The 25,012-nt window shown below is 45.5% G+C and overlaps 1 protein-coding gene across 7 annotated transcripts in view; it reads right to left on the reverse strand.

Moving 5' to 3' along the window:
• Positions 1-1,032: 1,032 nt before the first annotated feature.
• The window catches only part of ep400 (E1A binding protein p400), a 36,501-nt gene continuing 12,521 nt past the window's right edge, over positions 1,033-25,012 (reverse strand). For 3 of the 7 annotated variants that reach the window (XM_064967025.1, XM_064967029.1, XM_064967064.1), the window contains 32 exons: positions 24,450-24,636; positions 24,120-24,289; positions 23,809-23,984; positions 21,586-21,759; positions 20,513-20,662; positions 19,073-19,143; positions 18,645-18,934; positions 18,304-18,500; positions 17,986-18,155; positions 11,330-11,526; positions 11,085-11,196; positions 10,734-10,988; positions 10,546-10,620; positions 10,319-10,453; positions 10,039-10,083; positions 9,765-9,918; positions 9,437-9,672; positions 9,052-9,225; positions 8,905-8,952; positions 8,673-8,809; positions 8,422-8,557; positions 8,107-8,286; positions 7,930-7,975; positions 7,197-7,309; positions 6,815-7,007; positions 6,522-6,655; positions 6,112-6,309; positions 5,713-5,887; positions 5,320-5,519; positions 4,968-5,117; positions 4,766-4,843; positions 1,033-2,518 (listed from right to left, as the gene is read on the reverse strand). In XM_064967025.1, coding sequence (XP_064823097.1) covers positions 2,219-2,518; positions 4,766-4,843; positions 4,968-5,117; positions 5,320-5,519; positions 5,713-5,887; positions 6,112-6,309; positions 6,522-6,655; positions 6,815-7,007; positions 7,197-7,309; positions 7,930-7,975; positions 8,107-8,286; positions 8,422-8,557; positions 8,673-8,809; positions 8,905-8,952; positions 9,052-9,225; positions 9,437-9,672; positions 9,765-9,918; positions 10,039-10,083; positions 10,319-10,453; positions 10,546-10,620; positions 10,734-10,988; positions 11,085-11,196; positions 11,330-11,526; positions 17,986-18,155; positions 18,304-18,500; positions 18,645-18,934; positions 19,073-19,143; positions 20,513-20,662; positions 21,586-21,759; positions 23,809-23,984; positions 24,120-24,289; positions 24,450-24,636 — 5,056 coding nt within the window. In that variant the 3' untranslated portion in view covers positions 1,033-2,218. The remainder of the gene's footprint in view (positions 2,519-4,765; positions 4,844-4,967; positions 5,118-5,319; positions 5,520-5,712; positions 5,888-6,111; positions 6,310-6,521; positions 6,656-6,814; positions 7,008-7,196; positions 7,310-7,929; positions 7,976-8,106; positions 8,287-8,421; positions 8,558-8,672; positions 8,810-8,904; positions 8,953-9,051; positions 9,226-9,436; positions 9,673-9,764; positions 9,919-10,038; positions 10,084-10,318; positions 10,454-10,545; positions 10,621-10,733; positions 10,989-11,084; positions 11,197-11,329; positions 11,527-17,985; positions 18,156-18,303; positions 18,501-18,644; positions 18,935-19,072; positions 19,144-20,512; positions 20,663-21,585; positions 21,760-23,808; positions 23,985-24,119; positions 24,290-24,449; positions 24,637-25,012) is intronic. The other 4 variants (XM_064967043.1, XM_064967058.1, XM_064967035.1 and 1 more) reach the window with 4 other exon arrangements.

Raw genomic sequence — 25,012 nt, forward strand, 5'->3', positions numbered from 1 at the left:
CCTTCCAGAAGGACAACCATCTCAGCAGTACTCCACCAATCAGGCCTTTATGGCAGAGTGGCCAGACGGAAGCAACTCAGTAAAAGGCTCGACAGCCCGCTTGGAGTTTGCCAAAAGGCATCTAAAGACATGAGAAACAGACCATGAGAAACAATTCTCTGATCTGATGATACCGAGATTTAACTCTTTGCCTGAATGCCAAGCTTCACGTCTGGAGGAAACCTGGCACCATCCCTACGGTGAAGCATGGTTATGGCAGCATCATGCGGTATGAATTATTTTCAGCAGCGGTTACTGGGAGACTCGTCAGGATCCTGGGAAAGATGAACGGAGCAAAGTACAGAGATCCTTGATGAAAACCTGCTCCAGAGGTTCACCTTCCAAAAGGACAATGACCCGATGCACACAGCCAAGGCAGTGCAGGAGTGGATTCGGGACAAGTCTCTAAATGTCCATCAATGGCCCAGCCAGAGCCCGGTCCTGAACCTGATCGAACATCTCTAGAGAGACCTGAAAAAAACTGTGCATCGACGCTCCCCATCCAGTCTGACAGAACTTGAGAGGATCTGCAGAGAAAAATGGGAGAAACTCCCCAAATACAGGTGTACCAAGCTTGTAGCGTCATACCCAAGAAGACTTAAGGCTGTAGTCAGAATATTTTTAAATGTGATCAGTATTTTATTTTTAGTACATTGTTTTATTTTTAATCTACAAACCTGTTTTTGCTTTCTTATTATGGGTTATTATCTGTAGGGGGGGGGGGGCGACAATTTAATACATTTTAGAATAAGGCTGTAACGTAGCAATGTGGAAAAAGTCAAGGGGTCTGAATACTTTCCGAATGCACTTTATGTAATGAAAATATTGGCTGGTTGCCACTATAGATAGCTAGGTTATCCAGTGCAGTGGTAATACTGCCTGCCTTGGTAGGTAACGTAGGGTGCCAGAGACACAATCACAAGCTTTCTTCAGACTACATAGCTCAAACTTACAACATAAAGATATGATTATCACTACTTAGGTCAGACCAGATAGTGTATAAAAACAAAACACTTTATTACAATTAGGCTGAAAAAATCCAATGAAAACACAACTACTTTACAAGTACAAATGTTTTCCTTTTTCATTGTTATTTACAGTTTTTTTTTCTTCAACATCAATAAAAAAATGGCATATTTATGAGAAAACACAATATACTAAAGTACATGTTTACAGTGTATTTGTTACATAAACATAATCGACTGAAGGAAAATGCATTATTATCCATTAAATATCTGAAGGTTACAAAAAAACAACTAAATGTTACATTCAGATTATTTCATGTATTTTCAGTGGTCGTTATAACTGTGATACAATCACGATTGGGGCAGTTTTGGACCTGGCAAGCTCCCTCTTATGCAAACAATTAAGGAGCTAACTTTTAGGGACACTTCTGTCAATGTTAAATTGATACATTGAAAAGGGTTACGTGAATGTGTTTCTACAGGTAAAAATGCATTCACTAAAGACTCAGGGCGTTGATGTCTGTGCATAACTTTCACAATGACAATTAGTATGAGGACGGAAGTCCTCCCACCTTTATCCTTCTGGTAGGCAATGCAATGCATCTGTACTACTGAGGTGTAGTCTCATTAATATGCATTACTTTATCAAGATACCTTTTTTAACAAGAAGGGTGTTTTCTATATCTACCAACTATGAAATTACAGACATAAACGGTAAGCATGAGAATAATATCATCAAGGCAGACAGGGACAATGTATGAATACACAAAACATTATTCAAATGGACATTCCCCAAATGAGCTATGCACCAGCCCATAGCCACAGGATATCTATGGAGTAACATTAACATATTCATCAATTTAAAAAAAGCCATGAATATTATTTTTCTGCTTTTCTGATCTTATATTAGATGTTGGTCCAGGTTTCCTCCAGGGGAGACCTTCTGAAACAGTCGCTAAGGAAACAGCCGACAGTTACAGTACTGTGTTGAAGATAGATGATGACACTCTTAAAAGACAGGTCATTCCTTTACATGGAGCAGTTCCTTAAACCAGGTTAGATTCAACACAGCCACATCAGACTGGACTCCACCACTCCTTCATAACGCTGGATCTCTTCATAATGCTGCTCCTCAGTCACTGAATGCATTTACACTGATGAGATGTCCTGCTTAGCCTAGATGAAAGGGGAGCTCTAACTAGTCCTGTGGGCATCTAGCTGCTGCCCCCGCTGGGCTTGGCCTGGGTCTTGCCCCTCATGGCCGCTCCGCGAGCCTGGCCCTTGGCTGGCTGCTGCTGTACTGGGGACTCTGCTGCAGCGGAAACTGAGGCCTGTTGGGCTGGGCTGTGAGGAGGAGGGGTCTGTATCTGAGGCGAGGCAGCTGCAGTCACCACCTGCTGCTGGAGGAGCTTCTGCTGAACCACCTGGGCTGTGGCTGTGCCTGCTGGAATCATCTGGACCTGGGGCTGGGCTGAGGATGTAGTCTGGGTCAGGGCCACTGTCTGGGGCTGGATCTGTTACGAGACAGGAAGAGGGTCACATTAAATCAGGTTAATTGCCTTGTTCAAGGGCAGAACAACAGATTTTTTACCTTGACAGCTCAGGGATTTGAAGTCCCTGAACAAAAAGGGGGAAGGGGGTAAAATTAAAAGTAACAGTCAATATCTGGTGTGGCCATCAGCAGCATTAAGTACTGCAGTGCATCTCCTCCTCATGGACTGCACCAGACTCGTCAGTTATTCCTGTGAGAATCGTCAGTTATTCCTTATTCCGTCAGTTATTTACTCTTCTACCAAGGCACCTGCAAGATCCCAGACATTTCTAGGGGGTAATGGCCCTGCCCTCACCATCCGATCCAACAGGTCCTAGACATGCTCAATGGGATTGAGATCCGGGCTCTTTGCTGGCCATGGCAGAACACTGACATTCCTGTCTTGTAGGAAATCAGCCATACTGCTCGTTCTGTGCGTGGTGGCATTGTCATGCTGCAGGCTCATGTCAGGATGAGCCTGCAGGAAGGGTACCACATGAGGGAGGAGGTTGTCTTCCCTGTAACGCACAGCATTGAGATTGCAGCAATGACAACAAGCTCAGTCCGATGATGCTGTGACACAGCGCCCCAGCCCATGACGGACCCTCCAACTCCAAATCGATCCCTCCCGCTCCAGAGTACAGGCCTCTGTAACGCTCATTCTTTCGACGATAAACGCAAATCCGACCATCACCCCTGGTGAGACAAAACCGCGACTCATCAGTGAAGAACACTTTTTGCTAGTCCTGTCTGGTCCAGCGACGGTGGGTTTGTGCCCATAGGCGACTTTGTTGCCGGTGATGTCTGGTGAGGACCTGCCTTACAACAGGCCTACAAGCCCCCAGTCCAGCCTCTCTCAGCCTATTATTCAGTCTATTCAGTCTGAGCACTGATGGAGGGACTGTGCTTTCCTGGTGTAACTCGGGCAGTTGTTGTTGCCATCCTGTACCTGTCCCACAGGTGTGATGTTCGCATGTACCGATCCTGTGCAGGTGTTGTTACACGTGGTCTGCCACTGCGAGGGCGATCAGCTGTCCGTTCTGTCTCCATGTAGCGCCGTCTTCGGCGTCTCACAGAACGGACATTGCAATATATTGCCCTGGCCACATCTGCAGTCCTCATGCCTCCTTGCAGCATGCCTCAGGCACATTCACGCAGATGAGCAGGAACCCTGGGCATCTTTCTTTTGGTGATTTTCACAGTTTTAGTGTTCAAAGTTTTCTTAACTCTGACCTGAATTGCCTACCATCCGTAAGCTGTTAGTGTATTAACGACCGTTCCACAGGTACTGTTCATTGAACAATCATGGGAAACAGTGCTTAAGCCCTTTACAATGAAAATGTGAGAAGTTATTTGGATATTTACGAATTATCTTTGAAAGACAGGGTCCTGAAAAAGGGACGTTTCTTTTTTTGCTGAGTTTGTATGTTTGTTTTCTTGCATGTAAATATTATTTATTTTTTCCTCCCAATTTCGTGGTATCCAAATTGGTAGTTACAGTCTTGTCCCTTCGCTGCAACTCCCATATGGACTTGAGAGAGGCAAAGATCGAGAGCCATGTGTCCTCCGAAACACGACTTGCAGTACTTCTTGACACACTGCTCGCTTAACCCGGAAGCCAGACGCACCAATGTGTCCAAGGAATCACCGTACAAGGAGTCGCTAGAGTGCGATGGGACAAGGACATACCAGGCGGTGAAACCCTCCTCTCACCCAGACGCTGGGCCAATTGTTCGCCGCCTCATGGGTCTCCCGGTCTCAGGACAGCCAGGAATCTAACCAGAATCTGTAGTGACGCCGGGAGGCCCAAAGAGGGGTAAAGACAAAGATTTGGCAAAAAGGCAGTCTCTTCTGCTGATGTGCGTGTCTGGTAGAGGTACTCAATCCTACTCTTTTCCTATCAGCAGGGTTAATACCAGTCTGGCGCCCCAACAAAGGCTTTATCTTTACCCCTCCTTAACAATACCGCTACAATGTTACCAGACTATGCTGCCCTCTTGACACCTCTAATCACTGTCATAATATTTCACAACAATTTATGGGAAATTACCTAAATGTCACAACGCAAATTATACAAATTATTTGTGCAATTTAACCAAGCTGACTTGTATTCAAGTCATGAAGTGAATAGTCATGAAAGGACACAGGAAGCAGAACGTCATCTTTCATTCCATTCACCTCGTAAAAATCCTGCATGATACTGCCCTTCTATGTGGGTTAGTGCTCTTACCTGCTGTGGAGATGATACGATCTGCTGGATGTTGGCCACAGTGGATTGCCCCTGCACTATCTGGGGGAGCTTAGCCACCTAATATACAGGGGAAAGCAGTTAGCATTCCTCACACCTCTGGATAATAGCTCTACACATTTAAGACCCAGTGCCTGAAGGCCAGTGGGTTGGACTATCTGAGTAGGAAGATGCGTGTGTCTACCTGGATTTGCTGGGCCCCAGTGGGTTTCCCAGCCTGGGCGATTGAAGTAGTGAAGAACTGGGTCTTTATGCTAGGCTGTAGCTGGGTGGTGGCAGCATAGGTTACCTTCTGCTGCTGGGTAGTCGGTACTGTCATCTGCTGGGTGCCCAGCTGATGGAGAAGACACAGACCACAACTAGACTGAAGATTGGTTCTTCTGACAATAATTCACGGGGCACATTTTCATAATCAGATTTCCAACTACGGATAGACTTCGTTGTAGTTTCAAGAGCACCACTTTCGGTTGAGATTTGAAATGCACTTCTGACCAGCCCATACCCTTACAGTAACAACAAGAGAACCAGCTCTTTACTTGTAAATATGTGTGTGGTTGCGTAGACTGTGGTGGTTCTGTTTTCCCCCAGAGCCCCACCTTCTGCTGCACAGAGGCTTGTCCTGGCTGTACTGCTTTCTGCAGGGCTGCTGCAGCCTGCACGGCTACCTGCTGCTTCTTCATCTGGAGCAGCTGCTGAACCTGCATCTGGGGGAACGGGGGCGTCAACACTGGCCCACCTACAAGACAGGAAGCAAGATCAGGGACAGGACAATCTCAGGACATGTAACCGAACAGAGAGTGTGAAGGTATGTGTGTGTTATCATTGGTAAAGAATGCATGTTTGTACTAAGAGGAGCAGATTATGAACGTTTCAAATTAGCTGCTGAGAATAGGAGGGTTTATAGAATATATAGAATAGGGTTTTTCCACCTGTTTTCTGGGCCTGTCCAATGGCTACACTGATGCCAGCCATAGTGACGGGCAGGGTGGTGACGCCAGCAGAGGAGACCACGGAGGGCACAGAGACCACGGGGGGCTTGGTGAGGGTCACCTGGGCCGTCTGCCCTGGCTGGGCCTGGATCTGACCCTGGGTGGGCAGCCGTGTCTGGACACAGGTAAAGACACACTGTCAAACACTTTCAATGGATCATTAATTATGCTCAAACCGGGTTACCTCTAGTAGATCATTATTCAAAATGGACACATCTCAGCAAAGGCCTTTACCAGTCTGAAAGTAGTAAAGATCAGCACAACACAGTGGTGCATATTTCCCTAGGCCAGGCTATATACTATAGAAAAAAACAAGAAGGTGATGAAGTTGGTCCTTACCAGTCTGGCCACCTGCAGGTTAGCTACGGTGGTGCCAGCCAGCACAGCTCCGGCTCTGGGACCGGCAGCTATAGCGGCAAGCTGGGGGTTGGCCTGGGCTGCCTGGGGATTGGCTGGCTGCACCTGGACGGGCTGCTGGCCGGCTCCGGGCGGCTGCTGGGCCATCTGCAGCTTCTGCTTGTGTATCTTCAGAAGCTCCTATAGCCAAGGAGAGAGTTAAAGGGTCGGTTTACTGAATGTCTGTACTGATCATTGGAGGGCTGGCTGAAATGCATGGTTTCTCCATTTTTACTTTACAAGACAAAACGGCTAACTTAGTATTAGTCACAGAGTGTGAGTAGTGGGTGAGTATCAGAAGAAGCTAATTCTAGGAGGCCATACAGTGAATGAAAGGCTTCTCTGTACAGTACCTGGGGTTTTCCCACAGCCTTGATGCCTTGTGGCGAGGCAGCCTGCTGTTGTTGCTGCTGGAGCTGCTGCTGTCGGAGCATGTGGAGGTGGGCCTGGGTGATGGGCTTGCCCTGAGGTAGCTGCATGCCTGTGGCTGGGGACAGAGCGAGAGAGGAGTTGTATCACAAAACCAGTGGACATGGCACTTCATTAACTTCCTATAAAGCACTTAAATGATAAATGTTGCTGTCAAAAGCGCTATATAAATACATTTGATTGATTGGGTGTTCAGTGTGAACAATGTGTGCAGTACCTGGTGTGACTAGGGAGCGGGTCTGGGACTGCACTGGGGTCAGAGTGGTGGTCACCACCGCAGAGGCAGTCACCGGGGTAACGGCCCTGACACCCTGACCCGTAGCTATGGCAACCACCTCCCCAGGGGCGGCAGTGGCAGGTACGGCTCTCTGCTGGGAGTGGACCACCTGGGCACCTGCTGCACTGGCAGGCTGAAGGAGGGACAAGAGCACAGGGCCTCATGATACCTACACCAGACCAACACCTCCTAGGACCATTCACTCTGTCAGCAAGACTTCTGAATACTGTACCCTCAAACAATGGTCATTGTGTGTTATAATACAAAAATGGGGAAAGAGTAGAGTGACGCAATGGCAGAGGTAATAAATAGAGTGACTTACAGACAGGGTTCCTGGTATGACTTGACCTGGTGATACCAGCCGTTTGTTGGCCTGGAACGGACTTGGAGGAACTCCAGCCACTGTGTTCACAATCAGGTTCCCCCCTACGGAGGCTGAAAGGATATAAGAAATGACTCTTACTGACTTTATTTATTGTCCCCATGGGGAAATGTTGTTGCAGTGTCATGTACACATTTAAACTGACAATATAACTTTCGTAACAGTGACATAACACATATACACACACACACGCGCACACACACACACACACACACACACACACACACACACACACACACACACACACACACACACACACACATACATAACATAACATACATATATATATTTTAAAGCCTGCTGACCTTGCTGAGTCGATAGGAACATTAGCCCGAGCTTTTTAGGAGGGATATCACACTTGGCACAAATCATTGTCTAGTTCTGTTTTTCCTGCTGAGGGGTGCCCTATACCTGCACCCAGAGGGGATTAGATCAAAGTCCAGGTCCAGGGGGTGGACAGGGTCTAACATTATTTTGTGAGCCTTGCGGAGGGCCCTGACCGTAAAGATCACATCCAGGCCTCTCTGTTTGACTCTAAGTACCTTGCTTGCTGTGGTGATAATCCTTCTCAGCATATTTCTCTGGCTGACAGTGGCATTGCCAAACCAACAAACAGTTGGATTACAGACTAAATGTTTTTGTAATGATCAATGTGTGTGCCATGAAAACCCACCAGCTTGAATGGTTGTTCCCACGGCAGCATTCTTTATGGCTCCAGCCTGAAAAACAGAACAATCTTAAAAAATATATATTTCTAAATTATGCAATTTTACTCATTAGACAACTCTTTTTTACCACAAAGAACAACTTGGTTTGACATTGAAAATTCCAATGTTTTCCCCATTCTCACCAGGACAGCGGTGTTGGGTAAAGCCATAGATCCTACCGCAGCAGGGGCCTGGAGGACCCCTGGGGCCTGGGCCTGGCCTGCAGCGGGAGCCCCAGCCTGGGGTTGGGCAGCACCGGCCACGGCCTGGGGGGCTCCAGCCTGCTGAGCTAGCTGCTGAGCCCTCTGCTGCTCGGCTAAGGCCTGACACGGCACACAGACAGATAAGCAATGTTGAAGATCAGAGTGCATACCACCATGACAACAGACCTGACTGTCACACTGCAAACTTAGCCATTAATCAAAATCCAGAGAGAATATACAGTAAACAGTACACACCTTCTTCTCCTTGGCAATCCTCTCAGCACGTTGCGATGCCACCTGAATGGGAGGGAGGGGCTTGTCATAGCCGATCCCACTTTCTGCCAGGACGGATGCATGTTTGGGGTTCTTCTGGAATGGGTTCATCCCCAGACTGAAGAGGCAAACATTTAATTGATAGTTTAAACACTGAGCATGTTTATCATAAGGCTGATGACACAACATGCCTTATTTCAAGGTACAGAGGAAAGATCATGTTGAGTGCTTACAGGGGTTTGATGGGGGGACTCCTCTTGCTGGCGATGATCTTCATGAGCTCAAAGCGGCTGTTGTAGAGCTGGATGTGTGTAGCGTTGTCATCCTGGGTGTAGATCTGACAGGTGCGCAGCGGCCGGCTGTTCTTAGACTGGTGGAGGAAAAAGGAGGGACGCTGGTCAATGAAGAGGGCTCTGAGCATCAAACATTACGACCATTGTAAACTGCAAGAGTATTGCAAAGTACCTTGTATATGCTCTTGGTTTTCTTCTTAGGATTCGCCTCATACACCAACTACAATGAATAACAAAACCAGTATGGTTGAATTATCTGAATGCTCAAACAACATGAGATCTTGGTGCCACTCAGGGCTTTACGAACACGTCTTCTCACCTTGCCCTCCTCCCGGGGGATGATGACGTTCTCATAGCGGTTGCGACACTGCTTGGGCGAGCGGTAGATACGGCTGCAGGAGTTGACCACGTCACTGACCAGGTCCCAGTTGGGGGTGTGGGCCGGAGACACGATGGTTAGATTCAGAGGGAGCTCCAGGAGCTGCTTCATAGCCTGCCACGCACAGAGAGAGGTGACACTTGCATCACTAACAGAATAAATGACTGGACTATGTTGATTACAAGTAGCTTAGCTTCTAAGTATTCTTCAGTTCACCTCATCTGATCTAAGAGTATCTAGCAAACATACAGTATAACAGACATTTCTTTAGACCAACCACAGTATTGGGTAAAACAAGCCATCCCAGTAGCAGCCAGCCTAGTACCTGTAGCAGGGCCCAGTCTTCACTGATGAGCCACTCTGGGTTGTCCTGTCCGGCCTCCATGGCAGGTTTGACCAGTGAGGGCAGAGGCTTAGCGAAGGGCGCCTGCTGCTTCAGGGAGAAGTTCTTCTTTTGGTCTTTGCCCTCTCGGCGCACCTTGAGCATGCTGGCCTTCTCGAAGAGGGAGCGAGGAGGAATCACTGTCTCCCCATGACCCTTCTTCTTCTTCCTGCCCGCTGCTGGGCAGAAAACACAGGACAGAGCTCACAAGTGCATCACTATACACAATGTACCATACTTTAATGTTTGTTACAAGAATAAAAAGACTTACCCGAGGGGTCCATCTTGAGTCTCTTGTGCTCCTTGCGGATGTAGACAGGAGGCAGTTTGGACTCCGGCATGGGAGCAGAGTCGTACATCAGACAGATGACAGAGTCGATATAGATGTCGTTGTCATCCTGCGGTGGGGTAGGTGGAGTCCACAGCTGCAACCAGAGCCATAGGTTAACATACAGCTGACAGGCTCATGGAAAATATGGGACTACATTATGATTTACCTCAGGATAGGTAGATATGATCATGTAGATATTATGTGACTGACTTACCGGCATTATTTCCGATTGGCCATCTTCTCCATCAAACACATACTCCTGTTGAAACAGAGACAAAGACCATCGCTCACGTCACCATTGATTTACAATGGAAACCCTACTACAGGCTATGTTCTCTTATTTGAATACTGTGACCACCAAGGGGGCATTCCTTATGGAAACAGTTTACTGTTTAAGAACCAAACAGAGCAAAACAAGTTTGTAGTTTTCTTTACTTCCGTTTAAGAAATATTTTGAAACAGAATCAGCATAATGAATGAGAGTGAAAGCCTACCATATTGTAAGCATCCTCTCTGGTGTAGGTGAACAGATCCTCCTCTTCCTCAATGATCATCCTCTCCTTGTCTTGAGCCTTCAGTTTCTGGAGGTGCTGCATCTCCCAGCCTCTCTTCGCACACAACAGTCGCTCCTGAAAATTACATTAGGTATTATTAAAGTTATAAAACTTTTGTAATTGTGGTCTTGTGATACTTTGAGAACGCAACTTCTAACAAGTCTTACCTTGGCAACAAGTTCGTCTTCACTGACATGAAGATACTCCAGGAATTGCAGGGCATATTTTTCTATTGGCGTTAACTAATGGGAGGACATGATGAAGACAATCCAGTATTAGTTCAAACTGATGTGCTAGCTCCCTGGTATGTAGTCTACAACATACTGTAAGGCGGCACTTCATGAGTGTTTATCACCTGGTCCATTACAGCATTAAGCTCCTCCAGCTGAGAGGGCTCCTCTTTGACCTGCAACTCCTTCTCCAGGTCATCCTCCTCCTGCTGCTCTGGTGGTGGGGCGTCCAGGCTGATGCTGTGGAGAGCCTGGATGTAGGGCCTAGCCACGCGTGGAGAGATGGCCTCAGAGGGAGACGGCTCCTGGTGCAGAACCACAAACTCCTCAACCTTCTCCCCTGAGCCAGCCTCCACCTCAAAGAGGTCCTGGATGGTCCGCTGGACACAGACACAGCGTATTTAATAACCAAATATAGTATGGTTTTCAGTCAGAGGAGGGCTGGGGTCTGGTTGGTTTGTGGGTAAAGATCTTACCTGTGTGAGGAATGCCAGGGTGTAGTCAGTCCCTTGGGCAGCCACCTCTCGGATCAGATCTTTTGTGCCGTTTTTTAGCAGCTTCTCTTCAATGGAGTTCCCGCTCTCCAGTCTGGGATATAAAGACACTAAGTTAACAACCGCACACTGACTTACATTTCAGCAGCAACAACAGTATGCATTTCTTCATATCCTAATATGGCATGTAGAGTTATGGCACAAGATGTATTTTTCTTGTGTTTTACCTGTAGATGTGGATGTCCTTGGATCGTCCGATCTTGTCGCACCACTCCTGGGTGCGGGCGTCCATGCTGGGGTTGAGGTCTGTGTCGTAGAATATGATGGTGTCTGCATCGAACACAGTCCCCACGGCTGAGCAGCAGCGGTTGGTCAGGATGCTGCAGAACACCTGTCTGTTCCTGTTGAAGGTCTTCATATGTTCCTGAAGGGAGGAGGATATCGTGAGAAACATATTCTACAGACAGATTAGTCCCAAGGAGAGGGCTTTCGAGTTATCTTATCCCAATCAATTGGTTAACATTTTTAAATGTATTTTTCCACATACAGTGCCTTCCAAAAGTAATCAGACCCCTTGACTTTCTCATTTTGTTAGGTTACAACCTTATTCTAAAATAGATTTTTAATTGCTTCAATCTGCACACAATATCCCATAAGGACAAAACAAAAACAGGATTTTTATGACGCTACAAGTTTGGCACACCTATATTCCCATTCTTCTCTACAGATCCTCTCAAGCTCTGTTAGGTTGGAAGCGTTGCTGCACAGCTATTTTCAGGTCTCTCCAGAGAGGTTTGATCGGTTTCAAGTCCAGGCTCTGGCCGGGCCATTCAAGAATATTCAGAGACTTGTCCCAAAGCAGTGTGCTTAGGGTCGTTGTCCTATTGGAAGGATATCTGTACTTTGCTCCGTCCATCTTTGCCTTGATCCTGACTAGTCTCCCAGTCCCTTAAGAAAATCCCCACAGCATGATGCTGCCACCATCATTCTTCACCGTTGGGATGATGTCAGGTTTCCTCCAGATGTGACACTTGGCATTTTGCCCAAAAAGTTCAATCTTGGTTTCATCAGACCAGAGAATCTTGTTTTTCATGGTCAGAGTCCTTTAGGTGCCTTTTGGCAAACTCCAAGCGCGCTGTCATGTGCCTTTTACTCAGGATTTGCTTCCATCTGTCCACTCTACAATAAAGGCCTGATTGGTGGAGTGCTGTAAAGATGGTTGTCCTTCTGGAAGGTTCTCCCATATACACAGAGGAACGCTAGAGCTCGGTCAGAGTGACCATCTGGTTTCTTGGTCACCTCCTTGACCAAGGCACTTCTTCACCGATTGCTCAGTTTGGCCGGCCAGCTCTAGAAAGAATCTTGGTGTTTCCATACATCTTCCATTTAAGAATGATGGAGACCACTGTGTTCTTGGGGACCTTCAATGCTGCAGAAATGTTTTGGTACTTCCCAGATCTGTGCCTCGACACAATCCTTTCTCAGAGAGCTAAGGACAATTCCATCGACCTCATGGCTTGTTTTTTTTTCTCTGACATGCACTGTCAACTGGGGGACCTTTTGTAGACAGGTGTGCCTTTCCAAATCATGTCCAATCAATTGAATTTACCAATGAAGTTGTATTAACATCTCATGGATGATCAATGGAAACAGGATGCACCTGACCTCAATTTCGAGTCTCATAGCGAAGGGTCTGAATACATATGTAAATAAGGTATTTGTTTATTTTGTATAAATTAGCCAACATTTCTATTATGAGGACCCATGTGTAGAATGATGATGATTTATTTATTTAATCCATTTTAAAATACGGCTGTAACATAAAATGTGGAAAAAGTCAAGGGGTCTGAATACTTCCCGAAGGCACTGTAATCAAATCAACCATATTCACTGAGCTTGTCTGGTGGTTTAAGCATACTGTTTGATGACATTGCCTAATTAAGACACACAACTGACTAGAGGGAGTTCAACCGCAATTGTTTTGATTGTACCGGTCAAGCTCAGATTTTGTGCGCTGTATAATTATTTTAAATGACAGCAAGCAACTGCACCCGTTGTCTCAGTCTCCTCCCTGCTGCAGAGACCACCACCGTGTTTATCACGCTGTCTGTGTTGAAGCTGCAACATAATTACAGCCACTTCTGACTGAAAAGATACGTTACCAAAATCCCTCATTTGATTAGGAAAAACATTCCCTATTCCCTCAACCATTGCTCTCTTTACGTGTCATATGTATGCACAGCATGCACGTCACCAAAAGGGCCTGACCTATAGAATATCATAATCACGTCAATAAATTGGTTATAACAAACTCCAAATACCATAACAGCAAAACGGATGCAGAGGACGTGACAAACTCAAAACGGGGGAATGTTTACTGGTTGCTCAGGAGGTAAAGGGGAAGTCTGATGACATTAATAAATGTCATTAGTTGTGGGAAATACTGGAGATCAAGAAAAAGGTAAGGAAAGGAGGAGGCGCTGTTTGCATATCATGTGTGCCAAACAGGTGCTGTTAGATTATAATAAGACACGAACTTGTGTAACAACGTAAACATTAAAATTATAAGCACACCAGAGAATGAAGTTTTTTGTGAAGCCTTTATTCCAAAAAATACTAAACTGTCACATTCACTCATGAATGCAATTTCCGAAATGGAACGGTTGATTTATTGTTTATTCAAAGGTTATTTTAAAACTAAAACGCTTGATTGCATTTTAAATCATGAATGACTGGTATGCTGTGATGACATGAATGCATGATTGATACAGTAATCTATGGAAGTATTGAAATATAGATGTAAGTTATGGTATTAAGAATAAACAGGATGTGCTCTTAGGCCTACAACTCGATGGTGGTTATACAAGGCTGCTATTCTAAGCCTAATAAAGATAATGACATGACTTATTATGATAATAATAGTAATTATAACAATACGGAGCTCAAGAAAAATGTGGGTTACTATATTCTGACAATTTGGAACAGTGTAAACACTAAATTAACTATAAATAATACCAGAGCCTGTTCTAATAAGAAACAAATGTATAGCAAAGATTAAAAACAGCTGAATATATGCAATTGTTTATCCAACATGTGGTTACGTGAATCTTGGTGCCCACGGAATCAGTAGGCTATTAAACAGTCAACAGGCAGGATCTGTCTTATTTCTGTAGATATACACCAATCTCGACAGACCATTTCTGTATGGACCTCACTTTGTGCACAGGGGCATTGTCATGCAGAAACAGGAAAGGGCCTTCCCCAAACTGTTGCCACAAAGTTGGAAGCACAGAATCATCAAGAATGTCATTGTATGATGTAGCGTTAAGATTTCCCTTCACTGGAACTAAAGGGCCTTGCCCGAACCATGATAGACAGCCCCAGACCATTATTACTCCTCTACCAAACTTTAGTTGGCACTATGCTTTTAAGCAGGTAGCGGCAGGTAGCCTAGCAGCCTAGAGGTTAGAGTGTTGGACTAGTAACCAGAAGGTTGCAAGATCGAATCCCTGAGCTGACAAGGTACAAATCTGTCGTTCTGCCCCTGAACAAGGCAGTTAACCCACTGTTCCTAGGCCGTCATTGAAAATAAGAATTTGTTCTTAACTGACTTGCCTAGTTAAATTAAGGTAATATATATATTTTAAAGGTAGCTTTCTCCTGGCATTCGCCAAACCCAGATTCGTCCTTGGACTGGCAGATGGTGAATCGTGGTTCATCACTCCACAGAACGCATGTCCACTACTCCAGAGTCCAATGGCGGCGAGCTTTACACCACTCCAGCCAACACTTGGCATTGCGCATAGTGATTTTGGCCTGTGTGCGGCTGATCAGCCATGGAAACCCATTTCATGAAGCTCCCGACAGACAGTTATTGTGCTGATGTTGCTTCCAGAAGCAGTGCTACAACCGAGAACAGACAATTGTTTCGCGCTTCAGCACTGGGCAGTCCCGTTCTGTGAGTTTGTGTGGCCTACCACTTTGCGGCTGAGCCGTTGTTGCTCCTAGACGTTTCGACATCACAATAAAAGCACTTACAGTTTATTAGCGCAGCTGTAGTAGCAGTAAGGCCATTCTACTGCCAATGTTTGTCTTTGGAGATTGCATGGCTGTGTGCTTGATTTTATACACCTGTCAGCAACAGGTGTGGTTGAAATAGCCGAATCCACTCATTTGAAGGGGTGTCCACAAACTTTCGTATATATATATTTTATATGGATGATTTATAAAGCCAGGGCTCATTTAACAGTTAGGATGTTGATTATAACCCAAATTATGGACATGGTCTAGGAAAAGGCGCCAATTCAACAGTGCACTGATGTGTTTCAGAACCATGGACACTACCCCAACGTTGGAGAAAGCAATTGTCCTTACATAACCACATCCAATTTCAGTAGCACATGTCTTAGAGTGACGGACTGTGCCAACCATACAGCCTCCACAATGGATTAGTCCACTCAGATAGGCGCGAATCAGACAGGTGTCTAGTACACCATGATTCAAAATAATACACACACACAGTGGGGAGAACAAGTATTTGATAACATGCAAACTCAGTGTTTCTTACTTACAAAGCATGTAGAGGTCTGTAATTTTTATCATAGATACACTGACTGTGAGAGGCAGAATCTAAAACAAAAATTCAGAAAATCACATTGTATGATTAAGTAATTAATTTGCATTTTATTGCATGACATAAGTATTTGATCACCTACCAACCAGTGGGAATTCCAGCTCTCATAGACCTGTTAGTTTTTCTTTAAGAAGCCCTCCTGTTCTCCACTCATTACCTGTTCGAACTCGTTGCCTGTATAAAAGACACCTGTCCACACAATCAAACAGACTCCAACCTCTCCACAATGGCCAAGACCAGAGAGCTGTGTAAGGACATTGGGGATACAATTGTAGACCTGCACAAGGCTGGGATGGGCTACAGGACAATAGGCAAGCAGCTTGGTGAGAAGGCAACAACTGTTGTCGCAATTATTAGAAAATGGAAGAAGTTCAAGAATTTTTTTTATTTTAAATTTTACCTTTATTTTACTCAGCAAGTCAGTGAAGAACAAATTCTTATTTTCAATGACGGCCTAGGAACAGTGGGTTAACTGCCAGTTCAGGGGCAGAACGACAGATTTGTACCTTGCCAGCTCGGGGATTCGAACTTGCAACCTTTCGATTACTAGTTCAACACTAGTTCAACACTCTAACCACCTGCCGCCCCAAGATGATGGTCAATCACCCTCAGTCTGGGGCTGCATACAAGATCTCACCTCATGGGGCATCAATGATCATGAGGAAGGTGAGGGATGAGCCCAGAACTACACGGCAGGACCTGGTCAATGACCTGAAGAGAGTTGGGACCACAGTCTCAAAGAAAACCATTAGTAACACACTACGCCATCATGGATTAAAATCCTGCAGCGTACGCAAGGTCCCCCTGCTCAAGCCAGCGCATGTCCAAGCCCGTCTGTAGTTTGCCAATGACCATCTGGAGGATCCAGAGGAGGAATGGGAGAAGATCATGTGGTCTGATGAGACGAAAATAGAGCTTTTTGGTCTAAACTCCACTCGCCGTGTTTGGAGGAAGAAGGATGAGTACAACCCCAAGAACACCATCCTAACCGTGAAGCACGGAGGTGGAAACATCATTCTTTGGGGATGCTTTTCTGCAAAGGGGACAGGACGACTGCACCGTATTGAGGGGAGGATGGATGGGGCCATGTATCGCGAGATCTTGGCCAACAACCTCCTTCCCTCAGTAAGAGCATTGAAGATGGGTCGTGGCTGGGTCTTCCAGCATGACAACACCACACAGGGCAACTAAGGAGTGGCTCCGTAAGAAGCATCTCAAGGTCCTGGAGTGGCCTAGCCAGTCTCCAGATCTGAACCCAATAGAAAATCTTTGAAGGGAGCTGAAAGTCCGTATTCCCCAGCGACAGCCCCAAAACCTGAAGGATCTGGAGAAGGTCTGTATGGAGGAGTGGGCCAAAATCCCTGCTGCAGTGTGTGCAAACCTGGTCAAGAACTACAGGAAAGTTATGATCTCTGTAATTGCAAACAAGGTTTCTGTACCAAATATTAAGTTCTGCTTTTCTGATATATCAAATACTTATGTCATGCAATAAAATGCAAATTAATTACTTTAAAAAAATCATACAATGTGATTTTCTGGATTTTGAAGTTGAAGTGTACCTATGATAAAAATTACAGACCTCTACATGTGTTGTAAGTAGGAAAACCTGCAAAATCGGCAGTGTATCAAATACTTATATAATATATGCTACTGCTCGACTAAAGAAATCTTGGTCGACCAGTCAACTAAATGATTCAGAGGGGTTGAGTTAAATGCCCGAGACATTTCAGTTGAATGCAATCAGTTGTACGACTGACTAGATATCCCCCTTTCCCCTAAATGGGGTCACCCCTAAACCAAACACTTCCGGTATAGTTCACTCAACTCACAGACAAGAGAGAGGGAAAGAGAATTAAGGAGGTCAGTTCGATAAGAGACAGACACGTCTGAATGGACAGACAGAAAATGAAATATCAAGTGTAGAAGAGTAAAAAGTACAGCACCAAAAAAGCCCCAAAGGTTCTCTAGAGCTGCCACTGTGTGCTTCTTTAAGGCCCTTGGAGGAACAACATCCAGTGGAGAGGGAAGCGAGTGTAGGACTCTGTCCCCTTAAAGTGCCAGAACACTGCACTGAATCAAGAGGTTCCGGTGTTAGATAGGGCAAAACAGAGAGGCAGGCCTGTCACTGAGTGAGTGAACCACAATTAATCCTAGTAATGAAACACTGACAGAAGTCAGTGTGTCAACTATAACACAGGTACCATAACATGTGCAGCTGATGACTATTTCCTTGGTACAACGGGGTTTTACCTGGCGTTCCTCTGTGATCAGGCTCTCGTCAACACGGATGTATGTGAGCTGCCGGTGGTCCAGGAAGGCCTCCAGGATGTCCAGCATCTTCACCATCTGTGTGAAGATGAGGACGCGGCGATTTTCCGACCTCAGCTTCTGGAGCAGAATGGCCAGGGCCTCAAGTTTACCTTCAGAGCAAATTTATTTTAATTTATGTGTAGTTCGAAAGATGTGTGCAGCCCAAGCAGACAATGGACTACCTATGTTTAGCAAGGCTTATAGGAGAGCATAAAGCCTTGGCAGACAGCTAAATATATAATTGTCTGCTGAGCTCACCCGAGTCCATCTGCATGAGCTGCAGGTCAGGGAACTGGAGCCCAGAGGCCAGGCCATGGATCTCTGTGCTGTGGGGGGCGGCGGCCTCCTGGAGCCTGCGACTGATCGACTTCTGCTCCAGGCTGTAGGGAGCTGGGGGATTGGCTGCATACAGGTAAGGGGGACGAGCTACTGCGGCAGGGACAACACATGATAACCTACAGAGAGAGGAGTGTTTCCAATTACTTGTATTTCTTACTTCTTAAAAGGCTATATGAACTCGTGATTATGTCCGTCATGATATTAAAATGTTTAATCTGACAGTGACGTGAGGTGATTGACCACCATGGGTAGTTGGGTACCTGCTGATTAGGCTGCTGCTAGCATCCTGGCGGTTTGTGGAGGAGCGCAGGGCAGACTGGAGGTGTGCTGTGGTGGCCACAGGAGTCCTCTGGGCCCTGAGGCAGCTGTCCCTGCCCACCCATCTCCAGCCCCCGGGGCTCAGGGCAGAGTGAGGAGCCCCTGGGGTCACAGAGCAGACCTGGAGCAGGTCAGCCCCGTACAGAACACTGCGGTCACAACGCCTCTCGTTGGCACTGAACAGGCGGCTCAGACGCTCCTTCAGATGACGACCCCTCTCCTCTGACGACACCTGTACACCACACAGAGAACGGCATCATAATAACATTTCATCCCTTCGGTGAGAATATATGGGTTAGGAGACTACAGAAATATAAGTATGTTTTCATTTCATGTTCTTCTGTGTTCTACCAGTGCCTGTTCTACCCACCTGAGGGACAATAGGAGCAGCAGGAGCAGGCTGGGCGCTCACCCCCAAGGCATTTGATGTCATCCCTGAAGCTTAAAAGTAAAAGGGAGAAAGACTTTAAGACCATTACTACACAATCACTTTGTTAGAAAGGTGACTAGAGTAATATTTGACTGCGTTCACAGTGTAAGCCATGACAGCAGAAATTGAGTACATACGTGGTCTGAGCACCCAAATTGTAGCACGGGAGGGTCAAAGTATGAGTCCAAATCAAAGTATGCGAAGCGAAGCACGGAGATCACTTCTTGAACGCGCTCTCCGTTTGTACATATTTTGAAACATGCATCGATGCAAGCTTCAACGAAAAGTATGCAGAGATATGACGCAACTATGTAAAAACGTACGCAAAATTTCCACTTTAAACCTTAATTTCACTCTGTGATAAGAGTCACTGACACAAAGCCACAAGAAGGTAGAACATATTTCAAACATTGCTTGTTAGGGGGAGGTAGTTGCAGAAATATTGGAATGGTTTAGTCTGCTTCCTCAATAGTTAGACTTCCTTCCATTATTTGAGCTGAAGCGAGAGAAAATACACTGACTTCGGAATTAAATGTTGCCTATTCACATCTCATATGTTACCTGAATACAATATTGTATGTCGATACGTTAATAAATACATGCATGTTTACCTGCCTACGTACCGTAGATTGCAAGCCCATAATGAGTCAACAGGGCTAAGCTACTGTTATCCAGCCGGATAGAAACAAAGAATTGTTAGCTAGCTACCCACAAAGAAATTACATCTATCTTGCATAATACTAGTTTGAGGTCATTTTAGCCTGTTAAAATATCTGGTTAGCTACATTATTATGATTCACATATAGCTGCCTGATAGTTATGAAGTAAAACGTTTGCTTTGTGTATATTTCGGTTGTCCTGGCTGGGAGACAGTTCAGTGAATGGGTAAGTTCAGAGTAAGTCAATAGGGCTAACTGGATAGCTAGCCAGCCATGAAGAAGTGGTATCTACCCCCAAAATGTTTTTACATGACCTTGCATAACATTTGTTTTTGGTCATTTTATGTCTGTTTAACAAGCTGGCTAGCTTATTACGATTTACATATCTAGCTGATCATTCTGAAGTAAAATGTTTGCTTGGTGTTTATCTTGTTTTGCCTATTGTGGCCATTGTCCTGGCTGGAAGAAGGTTCAGTGAACGGGGAGGTAGAGCACGAGGTAATACAGCAGGAGGAGTGCGTGTGCTTCTCAAATGTAATGTTTTATGCGTTCTCCACACTCTCATCCTCACAATAACGTACTCTAGAGAATGTCATCGGAGAATGCACTCGGAGTATAAGAGTGTAGAGCACGGTAGTATGCAAATTGAAAAAAAAAACATAGTGATGTTATTTCTTGAGGCACTATCTGTGTTATTCACAGTTGAAGGTGGCAGGCTTACCTTGTTGGGCGGGGCCGGCTGGGGGTGGGGTGACAGATCTGGTGGAGGAGTTGGTGACAGGTGCAGCCTGAGATACCGTCTGCATGACCATGGAGCCCTGGGGCCGGAGGATCTGCTGACCAGGGGCCGACACTATCTGCAGGATGTTGCCTTTACCATCACACAGCCAGGCACACAGACAACACAGAAACCATTAAACAGATATAATAATTTCGTTTTAATCACTCTCGTACTGTGGTCCCCAAACTTTTGCACTACTTAAAGCGCGCGCAGGCAGGCAGGCAGGCAGGCAGGCAGGCAGGCAGGTAGGTAGGTAGGTATGTATATATTTTACATGACTTATAAGCCTATGCAAAATTAACCTATTAAAACAGTTCTGTAGCAAAGACATTTGTAGTAGACTATTGGCACAATACAGTATTACTGCATATTGGCTATGCTTGAATTTCCCTGCCATTGTTGTTCTTCTCAGACCATTTTGAAATTATACTTCAAAACTTGAGGTATATGATCACACTGGTAATGTTGTACTACTTGTGAGGCATAGCTGAGTGAGCATAAATTGAAATAATGTGCTTTAAATTATTATTTTTTAAATGCAGGTGGTCAGTCTCAGCGGAGGAAGAGCATCAGAGGGTCTGCCTTTCACCGTGGTCCTGACCCTCAGCTCTCTCCCCTCCGCTGAGAGTGAGACTAACCAAAAAAGGGGACACCGTCTTTGAGCAGATGCCCAAAATCGAGTCACACCACATAATCTATAACTCATGCACGATTCCTGTTGTTACTCCTATGACCAGAAAAAGTGAAACATTAAAAACACACACAGCCGCTAATAAGAACAACGCAGGCCTAAAAATAGACTTTGCTCCTCATTCATTGAAGCTACAGTGGTGGTTGCAGCACGAGTGGAGAAGCGCATTTCATGGCTTATAAAAGTGTTTAAAAAAAGACATGTAAAAAGTGTTGACAGCCGAATAAAAACTAAAAATGAACTCACAAGGACATTCTGACAAAAAGGGCAGGGAGAAAAAAAGAAGTCATAGGGAGAGTATGAAATGTTGGGTGTACATTACCGAGTGTACCTTGGAGCTGCAAGGGCTGCCCTGTGGTGAGCTGTCGGAGCTGGCTAGGAGACAGGGTGAACTTGTTACCCTGGAACTGCAGAGTGACGGGGGTCTCAGGCTGGGAAATTCGGTTCTGGCTGCCTGCTATGGACGCCAGCTGGGCTATCTTCAACACATCTCCACCTTCAGTAGGAGGAAAGACACACCTCTAATCAAATAACACTACAGACCAAAAGAGTACTGCTGCATGACTGTGTCACCAAAAATACTAAATAAAGACATTTCAGTTAGTTGAAGGGTGAGAGAGACGAGACATGCAATACCAGGGTGTGTTAATGAGTGGGATGAGCGTAGGTAGCTGTCCTCCACAACATGTGAACCATCGCAGTATCTAATCTCTAGCCAACCCGGAGCGGGAAAAAAAAACAAAAAAAAAAAACAGTAATTTTCAGGTGAGACAGAGAACCTGCAACAAACATGTATTCAGTTAAAGCAGTGGCTTGCACTTAACTGCCTTTTCAACTACTACAACACACCTATTACATGCATGCAAACAGATAACGCACCTTTATCCAGAAAATTATTGCCAATAAATAGCATTCTATCTAGAATTGTTTTATGCGCTATAATGTGTGTGTTGAGTTGCTATTGAAAAGGTTTCTGTGTTTTCACACTGGGGGTAGGGAGTGGCCTGAGGTCAGCGGTGTGTGGGACCATTTCAACATAATTAGCAGTACAGGGTCAAAAGAAACCATAACACAAAAAATCGAACAAGAGGAAACAAAGCTTTGGGATCTCTTCCTGCAGCTGGGCTGTCTAGAAGCAAAAGATTAGTAAAACGGGAGAACCAATATTTAGGTGGAGGAAAATATAGTTTTAAATGGTTAAACCAGTCTTGTGTGGTCTGTCATGGCAGCAGACGTTGGGTTGTGGACATGCAGGTTTCAGACTGAGGAAGATTGAGGCTGTTTGGGGATGCTGCTGACATGGCCCTAGTTGTCATTTATAAAGTGCTATTTTTCTTCACTCAGTGATTCTCTGCAGTAAAATAGGACAATGGAAATGCCATAGCTGTAAACCTGAAGATGGTTTGTTTTACCTCAAAATATATCAAAGGTAAAAAGGTTTTTGATATATTAGACAACACGGTTAACATAATAGTATTCTAATACTATAATTATATAGATTTTACAGATAGTTCACATTCTTTTCTAACTCTGTATTTAGACCAAACAAGTGTTGTTTCCTTAAAAGCAAAGACACTAACACCAAGCAGCAGTGTCCCAGAGAGAGAGAGGCCTGTTGTCAGAGCAGCACTCTGTTGTGCCAAAAGTGGAGGGAGACATTGAAGGGAGGTGAGGGAAGGGGAGGAGGCCACTTACTAGGCAACCGTGCCTGGGCCTGGGACGTTAGAACCAGTCTCTGGGGAACCAGGCTGGGCTGGATGGCATGGGTGGGGCCTAGGGCCAGCCTAGGGACCTGGGCAATACCAGGCAGAGTGGGCTGGGCCGAGCCACACAGAGCCTGGCCCTGGGCCACAGGGGGGGCAGCCCCCACCACATGCTGGCCAGGGGCGGAGCTCCCAGAGGATGCAACAGCAGACCCAGTGGTGCCGGTGGTAGGAGAGGGAGTCTGAGCTTTCTGAATAGCCGTCCCGGCCACTGTGAAGTACAAGGGGGTTTGGGATGGGCTAACGTGTCAGTTAATTCAACAGCACAACATCAGGAGGGTGGTCCAGCAGTATGTTTTGGTTTATACCCGTCTTGGATTGATAGGTTTAGAGTCAAAAGAGGATGTCAATATAATCAAATCTTCACCTTGGACTTCTCCACTTTAGGATAAATTTGGAGTCGTAAAATGCTTTGGATTTTGCTATGAAATGATGCTGATGACAATCTTTTAGTTACACATGCATAACCCACACAATTTGAAAATGTAATGGCGGTAAATGACACACGCAGGCTATGCATAGTTAGTATAATTAACTTCTATGAAAAGCAGTTTTTAGTGTCATGACCAACTCAAACCACACTCATGCTTTACAAAATATTACATTGTAACATCATGAGATTATATGTGATACACACTACACAAATACTGTAAATATCAAACTGTAATTATTGTTTGATTTCCTTCATGAAGTTATTCAACTTAAAAACAGCATGGAACACGTGTAAACCCCAGTGCATACCAAAGTGTAGCATTGTCAAGGGGTCTATAGGGATGTCTTACCCTGTGTGGTGGTGGTGGTGGTGGCCCTGGCTGGCTGAGGGGCGGTAGAAGTAGTAGTGGCGGTGGTGGTGGGGGGGGTGATCGTGGTGGCTGGAGGACGCTGCTGACCCACAGTATTGGTCATGGGCACCAGACGGCCCTCTGGCTTAGTGCCATACTGCACTGGCTGGAACAACCTGTCAATCAAATCATAGACTCAATAAAGATCAAAGGTCATGCAACACAGTAAATGTGATTTATTTTCCATTTTTGGAAACATCCATGTCGTGTGTTTTAAGGTTTCCATGGGATGTGAAGGGTAGAGCACAGACCTCATGGGTTTGATCTTGCAGGGCTTGGGTCTGGCCGGTGGGTCCGGGGCACTGTGGATCTCCTCAATCAGCTGACGGGTGACTTTGAGTTTGGGTAGAACCTCCTCCATCTCGTAGCGCGTCAGTCTGTTCTCATTACTGATCAGGTCGAACAGGGACAGGTCCAGGCTCTAGAAAAAGACAAAGGGAACACAAGTGTGTTTTGATAAACCAATCTAATCAATTTTATTCCAAGTCACTCAGGTGATCATTGCTAATGAAATGGAATAAACTGGATTAAACCTCCATGTGTTTTAGCTGTGTGTGGTACTGGTACCCTCCTAGTCCTACCGTGCGTTGGTCCTCCTGCAGGGCTCCCAGCACCAGGGAAGGGGTATTGTACTGCAGAGAGGAACACACGTATGAGCTGCTGGTCTCCCTGATGTTTACCAGGTCTGGGTGGTTACAGATCCTCTGCAGCTGCATCAGCACCTGCAGCACACTCACAAAATGACCAGTCTTCAATGCCTCCTGGGATCTAAGGGCAGACAGAGCACAAGACATTCAGAAAGAGGGTAAGTGAATTTAATATTGAGCAACAATGCTCTGATAACAAAATTATAGGGCTGGGAACTTAGGTGCCGATACAGATTCTATATGTATTGCGATTCGATACCGCGATTTTACTGCCATTTGATTTTCCAAACAAATTGCTCACTATAGGTCTGCTGCACAGGGACAAGAGAGCATGAGGACACGAGTTCTGATCAGTCAGGGAAATAACAGTGTTGAAAACCTGCTGGCTCACTATTTAAAAAGGATAACGAGCTATAAGATGAAAAATACCAGTTTGACGCAGGTACAGCTGACGAGCTCACCTACAGTAGCAAAAAAATATTTGTATAATATATATA

Source organism: Oncorhynchus masou, chromosome 1 (assembly GCF_036934945.1).
Source record: "Oncorhynchus masou masou isolate Uvic2021 chromosome 1, UVic_Omas_1.1, whole genome shotgun sequence".
NCBI classification, from domain to species: Eukaryota; Metazoa; Chordata; class Actinopteri; order Salmoniformes; family Salmonidae; genus Oncorhynchus; species Oncorhynchus masou.